Genomic DNA, 14402 nt, shown 5'->3' with positions numbered 1-14402 from the left:
GTTGGTTGATGGAGACAAGCTCATAATGGGACAATTGTAGGAGGGCATGGATAGGGCCAAAGAAACCATCCATATGTATTATGAAGACAAGGGAGATGATAGGTTTGAGAAACAAATATTGATATGGAGAGTGATTGATGAGCGACAGAAAAATACACTTCATCACCCCATTCATGCTGTAGGAATCTACCTCAACCCTAGATTTTCTCACTCTTGTTGTTTCATATTTGATGTTGAGGTGACAGATGGATTCCTCACTTGTGTTTAGAGGATGGTGCTTGTTACCCACCAAAAGTGGGTGATCTCGTAGGAGAAATTTTCTCCTAGATTTGTCTTCAGTTGACAGCTAGCAGCCCTTGACAACCACCAGTGTAGTTGATGTATTGTGCCATTTGATCTCTGCTCCCTGAGTCAGTTGTATGTCCCCTCACCCATCTGTTGAAACATGAAAGCATACGTTTGAAGGTGGGCGATTTGATCCTAAATATATGTTTTTCATTGTGCAATTGGGTGCTTATGCTTGATTTTCTTTGGGCACATTGGGCATGGATTATTGGGTGACTTGGAAGAAGGAAGGGTTTTGACTGTAGTTTTGTTCCTTCACCTTAAATGGAGGGTTAATCCTCAATCCTAGTCCCATGGGATCTCCCTTATTGGCTTATAGCTTCAGGAAGGGCACTACTTGAGAAGCCCCGATTTTGGCAGCATAGTCGTATTTTCCCATTTCACATTTTTCACTCCCATAGGCACATTACAAGCCCTATTTCATCATCTTCTCTCTTTGGGTCCACATGACCACTAGGTCCACAAGGCACTAGTTCACCCCTTCTCCTTGTTCACATGTTTGGGTCGGGCCTGGAAACGTTGGCCCAGAGGCTGATGCAACCAAAATAATGTTAAAAGCATGTCATGGCCACAGGCAAGAAACAAAGGGAAATAATATTATAAAATGCAAAAGATGCTTGAGACATTAAAATAGCACGTGGGCAAAAGCCAAGCATGAGCTCTACCCTTATCATTATGGCCATCACCCTGGTTCTTAGGGCCCCATGAGTGCCTAGACATCATTAAGGAGCCCATGCACATTCCAATCCCTGGAGGGCGATGAACTGCCCCACCTTAAGAGGATAATAATTGCTTATATCATACACAACATTCTCTCATCTCCTAAAGCCTTGAGTAGTAATACAAAGAAAATCAAGAAAAGGCAAAAGGAAAATGAAGAAGGGTGGAAAAACAAAGGCCGGGGTAACTCATGTATCCACAATTGCTCCCTCCTACATCTATACACCTAAATATGTGGACATCCCTCATCATTACCATCCTTGAACCCATGGCATTTGGCTTTGAGACCCCCGTGTCCCCATCCATCTCATCATTATTCACATGACCCCTATCAATTGAAGGATGTACCTTGGACCTGTCTTTCCCCTTAGGGGTTGGGAACACCTAATAGGGTTGTTTATTAGCCACTCCTACCTAGGGAGGTAACACTATTACAAGCTTAAAGCCCCAAATTTGGAAGGGAAGCCCATTATGAAGTCTCATTGTGCCCTTGATTAACAAGCTTGGTTCACTTAGATGCACTAATGAATTATTGTACCTGATGGTGAGGAAGCACATTGGATCTTATATGTAATTGGTAGGTGGTTTCATCATGGGTTGGGCAACTTAATTGGGGCCCAAGCCCACTAGAGGATCATATTGACACTCCTAGGGGATGTGTTGAGAGCCATGGGACTCCATGTGTTAGAGCATCATTTCATGCCATGGGCACCTTCAGCGCCCCCAACAGTCTGTTCATTGGCCCACATTATTCGCGAGATGATGCACTTGGACCAGTGCACCCCAACCAACTTAGCATATTATGGCAATTGATCCAAGGCCCAGAGGAGGTTTGTCTCACCCTTGAGACATGGGAGGGCAGGCACCATCATCAAAGCCTTCATTTGGAGCATTATGCATTATGCAGGCTATCTATGCAGAAATCTAGGGCTTGCAATGAAATGTTAGGGAGGTGATTATTCAGGAATCCAAGAGTCCAAACATTAAGATTAGTAGGGTCTGGGCTACCTATGCTCCAAGTTTGGCCGGCATCTGCCTGAGTTTCATCCATAAAATCTCTTGCCCTAGGTGCTACTCTAAGAGGGAAAACCTAGGTCTTTCTCTCTCACCTTGGGGACTTCTTTGAGGGTTGTATGAGCTTAGTATTCATTGGAATAAATCATAAGAAACCCTTTCTCCTCCCTTGCCTTGACCTAGTGAGTACCTTGGAAGTATTTCTTCCCATGATTATTCATAAAACCCTAGGTCTAGCGCAAGTCTTTCCTAGGTCTCTCAAAGGAAGTGAAGAACCCCTTGGAAGTGTTAAAACCAATGTTGTTAAAATCGCGATCGGGATTTATTCGGCGCCGGGAAAAAAGCGGAAAAAATCGTAAAAATCGGGAAAAAAGCGGAAAAAATCGGGAAAAAATCGTTTGGCACAAAAATATTCATTTTTTTTCATTTTTTTTCAATTTTTTTAATATCTAAACCATCTACAACATAAAATAAATACATTGACACATAAATATGATAAAAAAACTAATATATAAGATGTTGAATATCATTTCTAGCGCTAAAATCACACATAACATTGAATCATGTCCTGAATAGTAAGTCCTGAGTCCCAACTCAGCCTCAAAATATCAACAAAAAATATGATAATGTATCTCATCATGTCATAATGTCATATACAATAAAATGAAAGTCTAAGACTCTAATCCTATTGATTTCCTCTGCCCCTCTTGCGAGAAAATGTCACTGCTTTCACTGATGTCCTCCGCGCGGACAGCCAAATGAATAAATAAAAAAATCGATTTTTGCATATAAAAGCCCGCTGCCCGCGCCAGTAGGTATTTTTTCACAAAAAATCCCGATTTTTTCGAAAAAATCCCGATTTTTTGATGGCGATTTTTATGGATAAAAATCGCTATTTGATCGGGTTATGGATAAAATCGCGATTTTTTGAAAAAATCGCGATTTTATCGGGATTTTAACAACACTGGTTAAAACATCACATTGAGCTTCTTTGAGAGGTCCTATCCCATCACTTGGAGTCTTGATCTTAGGAATACCTATTATAATCATAAATCTCAAACCCTAAGTCTTGATTTCTTCCTAGGCCTTTCTTGGAGAGCATTTAGCTTCCCTGAAGCATTGAGCCATTGTTGTGTCTCTCCTTGAATGGGCTTTGTGGAATCACATCGTACCTAAATCATTGATCAATTCATTGGAAGTTTTTCCCTTCCTATTGAGACTCCTCCCATTGGTGAAAGTCCGTAAAGAGCAGGGGACCTTGATTGAGGTGACATTGGGTCATCGCCCCATTGTTGTCACTTAATCTAGTAGTTGTCCCTTAGGTTTTCCCTTCCTTAGGGCCATGTTAGATTGTGTGGCAACAATATTATCTCTGCAAGAACATGTATAAATTTCTAAATAAATGGAGATATATATGATGCAAGGTGGAACAATTGGCTTTGACATGGCTATCTAGGACAAAAAGACCAAAATGCTACGTAATCTCCACTTTATTTCAAATTTCATTGTCTGTTCATATTTTTTTCAACTTTGAAGTTTCAATGTTTTTTCTTATGTATCACTTATTGTTGTAGGTTCTTGGTGGACAAGCAATAGCGCAAGAGTACACAATCTACAAAAACTTTCCATTTGGGTGGTGCTTAGTTAGAGATGTAGCTCCTTTAGATGCAACCACAATTAGAGTGTTTTTAAAAAAATACACACTAAGAAGTGCAAAAGGATGAAAATTTTCAAATTAAATTTTGAGTTCATTATAAATTATAATTATTATTTATGCCCTTACACCCTCTAAATTATGTATTATAATTATTAATTTATGATTCATGACCCTCATACAAGTTCAAATCCTAGCACCTTATTGACATTGTCTACGTCTACTACAATCTTTGATTATGGGTGAAGCAACTTTGGAAATCACCTAACATGGATTCCATGTCATTGGATGGGATTGACACTACTACTACATGGAGGGTTGAGATTGAGAGGTTTGTCACGGAATTGATCCTTAATTGGTTAGAGGAGGCATTAGAGGGGGTAGCAGGGGAGAGAGAGGTAGAGGATGCGAAGGAGGAGGGAGTGGAGGTGACTACTGGGACTGGGAGTGAGCCAACAACACCACCTTCATGGACTTTGAAAGAACAAGTTAGATTTAGTAGTAGCACCAATAAGGACCTCAAAATCTACCTCTTGCTTCTTCTTCTAGAGGATGTCAAAGTCCAACACTAGCCCTAGGACCTTCTTCCTCTAGAAGAAAAGCCATTTATGAAGCCATTATCTTTGCTTGTAAAAGGGGTAGAGAAATCACTAGTTTATTTATCTAATTTCATTTTAGACGACTCATGACAATGAGATACATTTGTTATACTTTTTGTTGATATTTTGAGGATGAGTCAAGACATGATTCAATGTTGATGTGTGATGTAGCACCAGACAACTTATACTTCTTATATATAAGTTATGTTTTCATATTTATTTGGAAATCCATCTATTTGATATTGTTGCTTTAAATATTAAAAAAATGAATATTCTTGTATTTTTTTAATTTCACTGATATTCTCTTTTTTCAGTGCCTTGGTAATACTTTCGTGAACATGATGTTTGCAACATTGATAAGAGTTAATTCCTTTGCCATAAATAATCTCCACTTGAACTATCCCTCGCATGGATAAGATGGAATCTTTTCCAAATATATCTCTGACAACAATATTATTAACTTTATTAATTATTTGTCTTTATCCACACCAAGACACATGTCAATATCCCCATTCTCATCAAATTATAAATACGAAAATGATGTTTTCCTCACACTCCAACACATGGCAACATCTCACCAATCATTACTGTGTAACTACAGTGTAAGTACCACATCACGACCTAAAAACAAGTGTGCTTAAAATCTCAGTGACCCCTCCTAAAAATAGGATCCTCCAAATGCCAAGTTGTCTCCTAAAAAATAGGAACTTGCTCACAATGCCAAATTGACATCCTTGGCAACACTCACTATAAATCAGTGTTTTACAAAACGACTGAGCCGACTTGGAATCGACCGAGCCGGACCCTTGCCCAGGCTGACTTGATACAAAAAATAGGCAAAAGTCCGCTTTGTTACCGAACTGGTCGAGCCGATCACCAACTCGACTGGTTCAGTAACAAACCGGTCGACTCGGTAACAAACCAGTTGGCTTGGTCGAGCCCGAATTAGCTCGGTTGAACTAGTGAAACCCAAGCCGCGACCCAAAAAGTGAGGGAAACAGACTTGAAATTAGGTTTAATTTTGGTTTTAGGGTTTTGTATGTCCTTTTAACCTCTCCCAAGCCTATAAAAGCTACCCAACCCCTCACATTTTCTCACAACTATCTCATTGGATTTGTGTGAGCATTTGTGAGGAATTTGTGAAGAGTTGTGGTGTTGGGTTTTGGAGCAGCAGTGAGGAGTTTCTTGGGAAATCATTGGAGCAGTGAAGAGCTTTTTGGGCAGCCATTGGAGCAGCATTGAGGAGGCTAGAGCCTAGAGGTATTTTTTTTTCACTTCTAAAATCTGTCTTTTCTTGTTTTTTTTTTGCAAATCTGGAAATTGAAAAGAGTAATTTTTGTAAAAGAAATGAACATTGAAGCGTTGTTTTTTGTTTGTTTTCATTTTCAGATTTTTTTCCTTTCATTTCCAAGTCCAAATATTAGAAAACGACTCCTAGAATGAAAGATGTTGCTTGGGCATATGCTGAGATGATTGATAATCAAATGCATTACAATTTTTTACATAAAAAAATTAAGGGAGATGGAGGGGGAATTCATAGGTTGAAACGACACTTGGTTGGTGTGAGAGGCCAAATTACTCCATGTGAAGCACCAATAGAACAATTTGGGGAGATTAGGAAAGAGTTGATAGATAAATTTTAAGGAGTTTGAGGAATAAAAAGCTAGAAAAAAAGAAATAGAAGCTGAAATTGGGAGGAAGAGGAGTATAAAACACATGATGGCTGCCAACCCCAACTTTGATTATGAGGGCTCTTCATCTATCCCTTGCACTGATGCATCCAACCCCTTTCTCTATGTTCCTCCCTCTTTGGAGTCTATTCAAGAAAAGGGTAAGGGTAAAATGAAAAATAAGGGTGATATCAAAAGTTATTTCACACCCTCCTCTCCCTCTGATAGTGCACATGGTCCTCAAGCTAATAGAGGTCAAATGCAACCCACTTTAGATGACCATTGGAAGAAAGAATTGAGAGAAAATCCCTGTGATTACATAGCTAGATGGTGGTATGATGTTGATATCCCCTTCAATGCTACTCGTTCACCATATTATGAACCTATGTTTGATGCCATATTTGCTGCTGGAAAGGTCTTCAAAGGCCCTACTATGCATGAGTTAAGGGGATCTCTTTTGCAAAAATAAGTTTTTTCCATTGATGAATATTTGAAAGATTTCAAAATCTCATGGGAAAAAACAAGATTTACCATCATGTCAGATGGATGGACTGATCAAAGAAATGGTACCATCATAAACTTTCTTATCTTTTGCCTATAGGGAACCGTGTTTCTAAAATCAGTTGATGCATTTGATAGGGTGAAATATGCACACTTGTTGTTTTAGATTTTGGATGAGGTTGTTGAAGAGGTGGGGGTGGCTAATGTTGTTCAAATCATCATAGATAATGCCTCTAACTATGTTCTTGTTGGTAAAATGTTGAGGAAAAACACAAAACCATCTTATGGACCCCATGTGCTGCACATTGCATAGACCTCATGCTTGAGGATATTGGCAAGATAGATTTGGTCAAGAACACCATAGAGCATGCCAAAAGCATATCAAAATATATCTACAATCACTCATGGATTTTGAACCTGATGAGGAAACACACATGGGCAGGGATACTATTAGGCCTGCCATCACTAGATTTGCAACTCACTTTTTGACATTGCAATCTATGCTTTCCCAACATAGAAACTTGCAAAGGGTGTTTTCCAGTGATGAATGGAATGAATGTCAATGGTCTTGTAAACAGGATGGCAAAGATGTGAGAAAGAAAGTTAATGAAGAAATATTTTGGAAAAAGGCAGCAAAGATTGTGAAGGTTGCTGAGCCACTGGTTAAGGTGTTGCGGTTGGTGGATGGAGAAAGATTGGTTATGGGCTTCATTTATGAGGCTATGGATCAAGCAAAGGAGCAAATAAAGACAACATACAAGGATAGAGTGGCTAAGTATGGGCCCATTTGGGAAATCATTGATCAAAGATGGAACAATCAACTCCATTGCCCTATACATGTAGTTGGGTTTTTCCTAAACCCAAGGTATCATTATAAAGCTTTGGAGGCAAAAGCTTTGACTGGGGAGGTTAGAGATGGATTGATTAACTGCATTGACCGCATGGTCCCTAAGGAGAGTGATCAGTTGGAGATACACTGACAGATCACTTGTTTCAGCAGAGCCACAGGTACCTTTGGCAAAAACCTAGCAAGGATTGCAAGGGAAGCAGATGAGCCAGGTAAACAAACAATTTCAATTTTCAAATTCTTATTTTGTTAAATTGTTTATAATTTGAAAGTTGGATATAATTTGTTGAGCTAACTCATTACACAACTATTTTTTTTGCAGCACAATGGTGGGAGGCATTTGGTAGCCATTGTCCTCAATTGCAGAAGTTTGCAATCCATATTTTGAGTCAAACTTGCAGTGCTATTGGGTGTGAGCGCAATTGGTCTGTCTTTGAGAGGATTCACACGAAGAAGAGAAACCGTTTGGAACAAAAACGGTTAAATGATCTAGTCTATGTCCCATAGAACCTCCGGCTAAGACACAACTAATTGTTGAATAAAAGACCTAATACAGATCCCGTTGTGTTGGAAATTATTGATCCAACATCAAATTGGGTAGTGGAGAGTCATCGAGCAGAGTTTGATTCTGATGAGGATATTGGTCTTGATTTGGATTTACAGACGGAGGCATTAGTTGAACATAATGTTTAGTTGAATGTAGATCCACTTGTACCAAGCCCAAGCCCAAGTCCTCCAGTTGCAGACACTTCCTCTACTCAGGCACAACAAAAGGGCATATCTCGTCTATCTCAACGTGCAGCTGCTGCGCCTGCTAGTGCTACTACTTCTACAATTGCAGTTGGAGATGGTGATGAGGAGGAGGAGGAGCCATGGGTTTCCTTGTCTGACTCCGATTCAGAGTCTAAGCCAGATGATGTTGGCTCTAGCAGTAGCCAGTAGTACTAGTGACTAGTGATGTTTTTGTTAATTTCTGGTATGTTCTATGCTTAAGAGCAATTTACTTCAATTTTTCTTATTAGCCCAATATCAATTTCCAGATTAGCAATCACATCAGCGTGATAGTAAAATGCAGATAGAACATAAACATAAATAGTAGAAGACAAGCCAAGACAAGAGGACACAAGATGTGGCACCAGCCAAGGACAAACCCCAATGTGGGGAAACCCTTGATCAAATCTTCTTATATTCTTCAATATTTCAGCAGAGAGAGATAATACAAATATATAAAACTGATATTTAATAACTGTAGCAGATAAGGCCTTGACCAAAGAAGTCAATGATGGTAAAACAAGATAGAAATCTTCCACTAAGTGGCTTGGTCAAACCCATCCAACATCGGCCTTTAACAATAAGCTCAATGCATCCTTCTTGCTGCTTGGAAGATCCTCCACATGGCAGCAATAGGTTGCTGCAATCACGATTCAATCCAGTCAACACATTGACCCAACACTCCTTCACAAAATGCTGTTGTCCTCCACTGTTTTCTTGCTGCTCTTGCAAATCTGGTTAGGGCACAATATGTAGCCCTTAACCCTCTACGCTGTCAGCAAACTAACCCTCCTAGAGCTGCAGTCCACCTAGGAGAGTCTTCCCTTATGCCATGCTGCCTCTTGCAAGCATTGTACATCTCAACGCTGCCTTGGAACAACCTTAGCTGCTTGCTATGGCTTGCAACCTAGCAAAGCAACTAGCTGTGACTGCGGTCTCCTACAACAGGCCCAAACAATCACCTAAACAACAATGTCTTGCCTTCTCCTAAACTCGGCCTACTGCCCAACAAACTCGGCTTCCAGTCTTACCCTAAGACAACCAATCTAAACAGATCTGTTATGACCTTTTCTTGCTGTGGCTGGGCTCTTCTTGACTGCAGTTAAGGGCCTCCTTATGACAATGGATTAGGCCTCTCTTTTTCTGTGGCTAGGGCTCTTCTTTTGCTGCGTATTAGGGTCTCCTTGCTACGGAATTAGGGCCTCCCTTAACTGCGGGTTAGAGCTCCTCTTGACAGCGTATTGGAGCCTTCCCTTTGACTGCAGCTAGGGCTTTCTTTTGCTGCGGATAGGTCTCTCTAGACTGCGGCTAGGGCTTTCTTGAGACTGTGGCTATGGCTCCTTTTAGATCTGCGGCTAGGGCTAGATCTTCTCACTAGGACTGCGACTAGATCTCCTCTCTAGGACTGCGGCTAGATCTCCTTCTTTAGGACTGCAGCTAGATCTTCTTTTTGACCTCTCTTGCCACCAAACCCAAATGAGTGGAGAGAGATCATGAGAGATTCTTCTTGACCTCTCTTGCCACCAAACCCACACGAGTGGAGAGAGATCATGAGAGATGTGTGTAACAAATGACTTGAGGTCTCCTCTATTTAAGTGCAATGTTGAGGTTAAGCTGCGGGTAATTTGCTTGCTGGCCAACCTTGACAAATTGTCAAATAATACAAATAAATTCATATCTCCATAAATACATGTTGGAATTGAATGATCTTTAGTTCAATCCTACACCTCTTGGAGAGAGGAATTGAAGAAAAATATCAGCTGCCATAAATAAGATGATCCACATGGAGTTTGGCCCTAGTTGCCAATTTTAACAGTTTTGCAGTTTACTTTTGTTGTAGAGATCATTTAGAGTCTCATTCGTTATGTGTTTTTGTTTTGATCTCTATATCATGTATGTATTGGACAATGCACTAGGTGCCATTTTGATATAATGGATATATTCATGAGCCTACTTTGATCATATGTTGTCTTCTCTCTATATTCTAATGCTTTGTGTTTGGAAACATGAAAATCTTCAAAATTATGTTTTTTCATAGAAAAATAAATATTTAATGTATTTATTACAATGACTGAGTCATTGAAATCAAACCGGCTGAGTCGATACCAAGTTGGAGTCGATCCTCGGCCGGTTCCGAACCCGAGTCGGAGTTTTAAAACATTGCTATAAATAACATGTCTAAAAATAGGCACTGCTAAATATAGCACTTAGGTATGTAGATGACAATAGGCTTATTCAATATGTGGGCTTCCAAAGAACTAGAATATGTCGTTTGATTTACCATGTGATCCCTGTTGCTCCAATTGCCAAAAATAGTAGTGTCACAAACAACTTGCATGCCTGCTGAAAATTAGCTGATTAGATTCAGATTAAGGGATAGGGCATGCACCCCAGTGCCTGCATGTCCATATCATGTGCGTTAGGCATGTGACATGCTAGGACACATCCTAGCAGTGTCCCGACATGTTGGACACCAGTATGCGAAAAAGGAAAATTAAATTTTTTTAATTCTCATCTTTTTAGCGAAGACTAGGATTGTTTTGAGCCTTGACAAGTTTTTAACAATCATTTGATATATTAGTTTGAAAATTCAGAAAAGTAGAAAACGATAAGAATCCAAGGTCTGAAATGAGCGAGTGCCTTTTTGTAGGAAAGATCTTTTGCTCTGTTGATTACAGCTTATTATGAAGTTTGAGCTCTTTAAAATTCTTGTTGTTAGTTGCTAGTTGTGACCTTTAGAAGGGTTCCTTTAGAGATGTGTCACTTGAGATGATGAGCTTGGTCCCAGCGTGAAAAGCAACCTGGTTAGTTTGAAAATTCAGAAAACTAGAAAACAATAAGAATCCAAGGTCTGAATTGAGCGAGTGCTTTTTTGAAGGAAAGATCTTTTGCTCTGTTGATTACAGCTTATTATGGGGTTTGGGCTCTTTAAAATTTTGTTGTTTGTTGCTAATTGTGACCTTTAGAAGGGTTCCTTTAAAGTTGTGTCACTTGAGAAGATGAGCTTGGTCCCAGCGTGAAAAGCAATCTGGTTAGGCTTGACAACCCTGTATTATGTTATACTCAATAACCTCTTCCAATCATTATTCTTCTGAACGTCTGGAAACTTTGGTTTGTTTATATTTCTGCATATTCTAGAGTTTCTTAGCTTCGGTTTGTTTATTGGCCATGATTCATGTTTAAATGCCAAGTTTGCATCCTTGATAAATTATTTATGTGTCTGATAATATCAACATTCAAAGTCTAGAAACTATGATCCCGTGCCTATACATCATGTAGTAACCTTCCTCCACCAAAGGTTAGTTTTTATCGCTGGATTACTTCTGCACAGTAAATGGTGCTGTTGCTAGTTTTTCAACTGCTACGCATTGATAATTTGTATAATGTTGTTGCTACATAAGTATTAGACACCTTTAAATTCCCTTCTTTGATGGCGTGAATAACGTTGTTACTGGATGAGTATTACACTTTTAAATTCCCTTTTAAATTGTACTGTGCTGTTCACTAAAAGGATGAGTATCACACATTTTAATATTTTGTGTGGGATCATCATTGAATGTAGTAATTAGTTGTATCAATATATCAATATTTTGTAAATATTCTGATTTCTAATATTTTTGAATCTGTGTCCATATTTTATTTTTGTATTTGTAATATATATATAAGCAAGGGTAAGCTATTCATCGGGGTTTAAGGTCATTCAACAACAAGGTTCGAAGCCATTACAACAATATACTTGATATGAGCTAATCATGTCACTTGCAGAAATTGAACCTAGGTGAGGAGGATAACAATCATTCCTTCCAAACATTCGAAATAATTCCAGTTGAATATAAATATATTGTGTGTCCCTTGTGCCCTGTTTTGGGGATCGACGTGTCGCATGTTAGATACTTGTATCTGCATGTCCCATGTTCCAATGTTTTGGGGCTTATCTGATAACAAGAAATCCAATATGCAGAATTTGGAATGTCAACTGCTAAAATAACTAGCACAGTTATATAAATTAAATGGCTGGTAAATGCCAATAAGCATCAATCCATGATAAACATCAAGACACTTGATTCATGATACATCTCACATGTTAAAGATTAAAAAAATCATAATAATTAATTAAATTATAACTTTTTGTAGATAGAATTTGGGAGTTGAACTGTGCAAGTAGGTGAAACGTCCGACGTTTTGTTTCGGGCAGATACTGCCCATCCTCAAGATTAAAAGAAGGTTTTTGAATAATGATGTGAGTGCCGAGAAAAAAATATAAAGGGACAAGATAGCAGAAAATATTTACCATGACGATGAGGATATGCTTTGAAGAAATTTCATAGTTTCTACCTACTATCGTTGGTTTGCTGTGGAGAAATTTCCTTAAGATTATGTTATAAATTTCTTTTCTTAACATGTCTATGTATTTTTATGTTGCAGTTTTATGTCTTGAGTCGGAACTCTGTAAATAGCTATTCATAAATTTCACCTCAAACAAGACCTTAATGTTTTCCCGAAATTTGCAAATCGTTCTCATTTGGCATTTTATCTTGTTTCATTCCCAAGGCTTAACTTAGAGGTTGGGTGCCTGCTCGGTTTTGCAACTTATATTGCAAAAATATCCTTCTGTTTATTGTCTTGCAGAATTGGTGAAACACCAGAAGATGAGGAAGATGGGCCACCTGAGGTGCTTTTTGTTCATGGAGGGCACACTAGCAAGATATCGGATTTCTCATGGAATCTGAATGATGATCGGGTAATTGCTAGTGTAGCAGAAGATAACATTTTGCAGATTTGGCAGATGGCAGAAAATATTTACCATGACGATGAGGATATGCTTTGAAGAAATTTCATAATTCCTACCTACTATCGTTGGTTTTGTGGAGAAAATTTCCTATCCTTCTGTGGGTGTGTGAAAAGTGAAATAGAGGAACAATGTGGATAATGCATTGTAATTCATTTTTGTATTGAAGAACAATTAATCTCAATCTTTATCTCCGATGATTCTCTATTTTCTGTCCGGATGAAGTATAAGGCAGATTTCAGTATATAAGGTCAATGTATTTATAAAAGTATGAAACAGACTGGAAATTTGCTTTGTTCATCAAGGCTGGCATTATATAAGCAAATACCATTTGAAATTATGCTTCGAAAACCAGTGTGTTAGGTATTTTTGCAAATTTCCATGTTTGTAGCTTGGATTTGCTACCATGCTAGAAACAATAAATTGTTTTACAGGAGACAATATCTTGGGTCTGGCTGTTATAAGCAACTATCACAAAATGCTGCTGTTTTTCTGATGATATTTCTGTTCATTATTTCTGCTTGGCTTTCGTTATTTCCATTGGTTTGTCTTGATATAATCAACTGTTTCGGTTGCCACACCTAAATTCTTTAAAATGTTCTGTTGCCTCACATTGCTTTGTATATAATATCCGGGGAGCATATTGCATGCTCTTAAATTTCTTTTGAATGGACCATGTTTCATAATACAGTTTATTAACATGTCATATATATATAACAGTAGTCAGGTCAGGTTGTTGAATTGCAGGTCTTTTTTTTTCAATGTTTCTCGTAACTATCTTTTAGCTTCTCTCTTTCTTTTGTTTTTGTTTTCGGAGAAATATTCAGGCAGATCCAACCGAAGGGATCTCTTCTCGCCGGCTTATTAGCAAAGCCTAACCCTGAGGGCATCAAGGAGAATTGTGTTAATTTTTGGCAGTTCAGGGATAAATTCCCACCTTTGGACATTCTTCCTCGTCAAGAAAGACCCCTCCTAGCCCTTGGAAAAAATTAATTTGGTTAAGGAAAAATATATTTTAATATGGAAACCCACGTGCACAAAAAGGGCAGGTTGACCCAAAAGGAAATTGGACACCCATGGATGGCTATAAATACAAGTCAAGTGACCCTCATTTGGACATCATCATCATCATTCTTCTTTCTTTGATTTGGCTCGCACAGGTTTGAAGTGGTTCACAAAGATTGGTTCGTATAGGTCCAAAATTGTAGGGTCCGAAGCTCACACGTAAGATCTAGGGTTTTGATTTGCCACTGTAGGGTTGCCACATGGAATTTTCGGTTGCAACCGCAGGCACACAGGCTTATCCGTGCGGTTGGAGGGTTTCAATTGCATGCATGTACACACTCTCTGTGCGGCTGGAAAATAGGGTTTTATTTCATCAATTGACCACAAAATTCAATAGTTGACCACATATATTGACAGTTGATTGCATGCTTCTGAATCAAGGTTTTTGATTATTAGCATTGTTGGGTTCATCTCTTGGATGTTATTT

At 38.8% G+C, this 14402-nt stretch overlaps 1 protein-coding gene across 1 annotated transcript in view; it reads left to right on the top strand.

Moving 5' to 3' along the window:
• The window catches only part of LOC149190959 (histone-binding protein MSI1-like), a 235767-nt gene extending 222517 nt beyond the window's left edge, over nt 1-13250 (top strand). Inside the window, exon 6 of the mRNA XM_089412317.1 lies at nt 12751-13250. Within this exon, the coding sequence (XP_089268443.1) occupies nt 12751-12949 (199 nt within the window). The 3' untranslated portion in view covers nt 12950-13250. The remainder of the gene's footprint in view (nt 1-12750) is intronic.
• Nucleotides 13251-14402: the final 1152 nt, after the last annotated feature.

The sequence above is a fragment of the Pinus tabuliformis genome, chromosome 3_1, assembly GCF_031772625.1.
Source record: "Pinus tabuliformis cultivar Carrire ecotype Pingquan chromosome 3_1, CPIR1, whole genome shotgun sequence".
Lineage (NCBI taxonomy): Eukaryota > Viridiplantae > Streptophyta > Pinopsida > Pinales > Pinaceae > Pinus > Pinus tabuliformis.
Note: the sequence above shows the minus strand (reverse complement) of the source record. Positions and strands in the feature narration are given on the sequence as shown.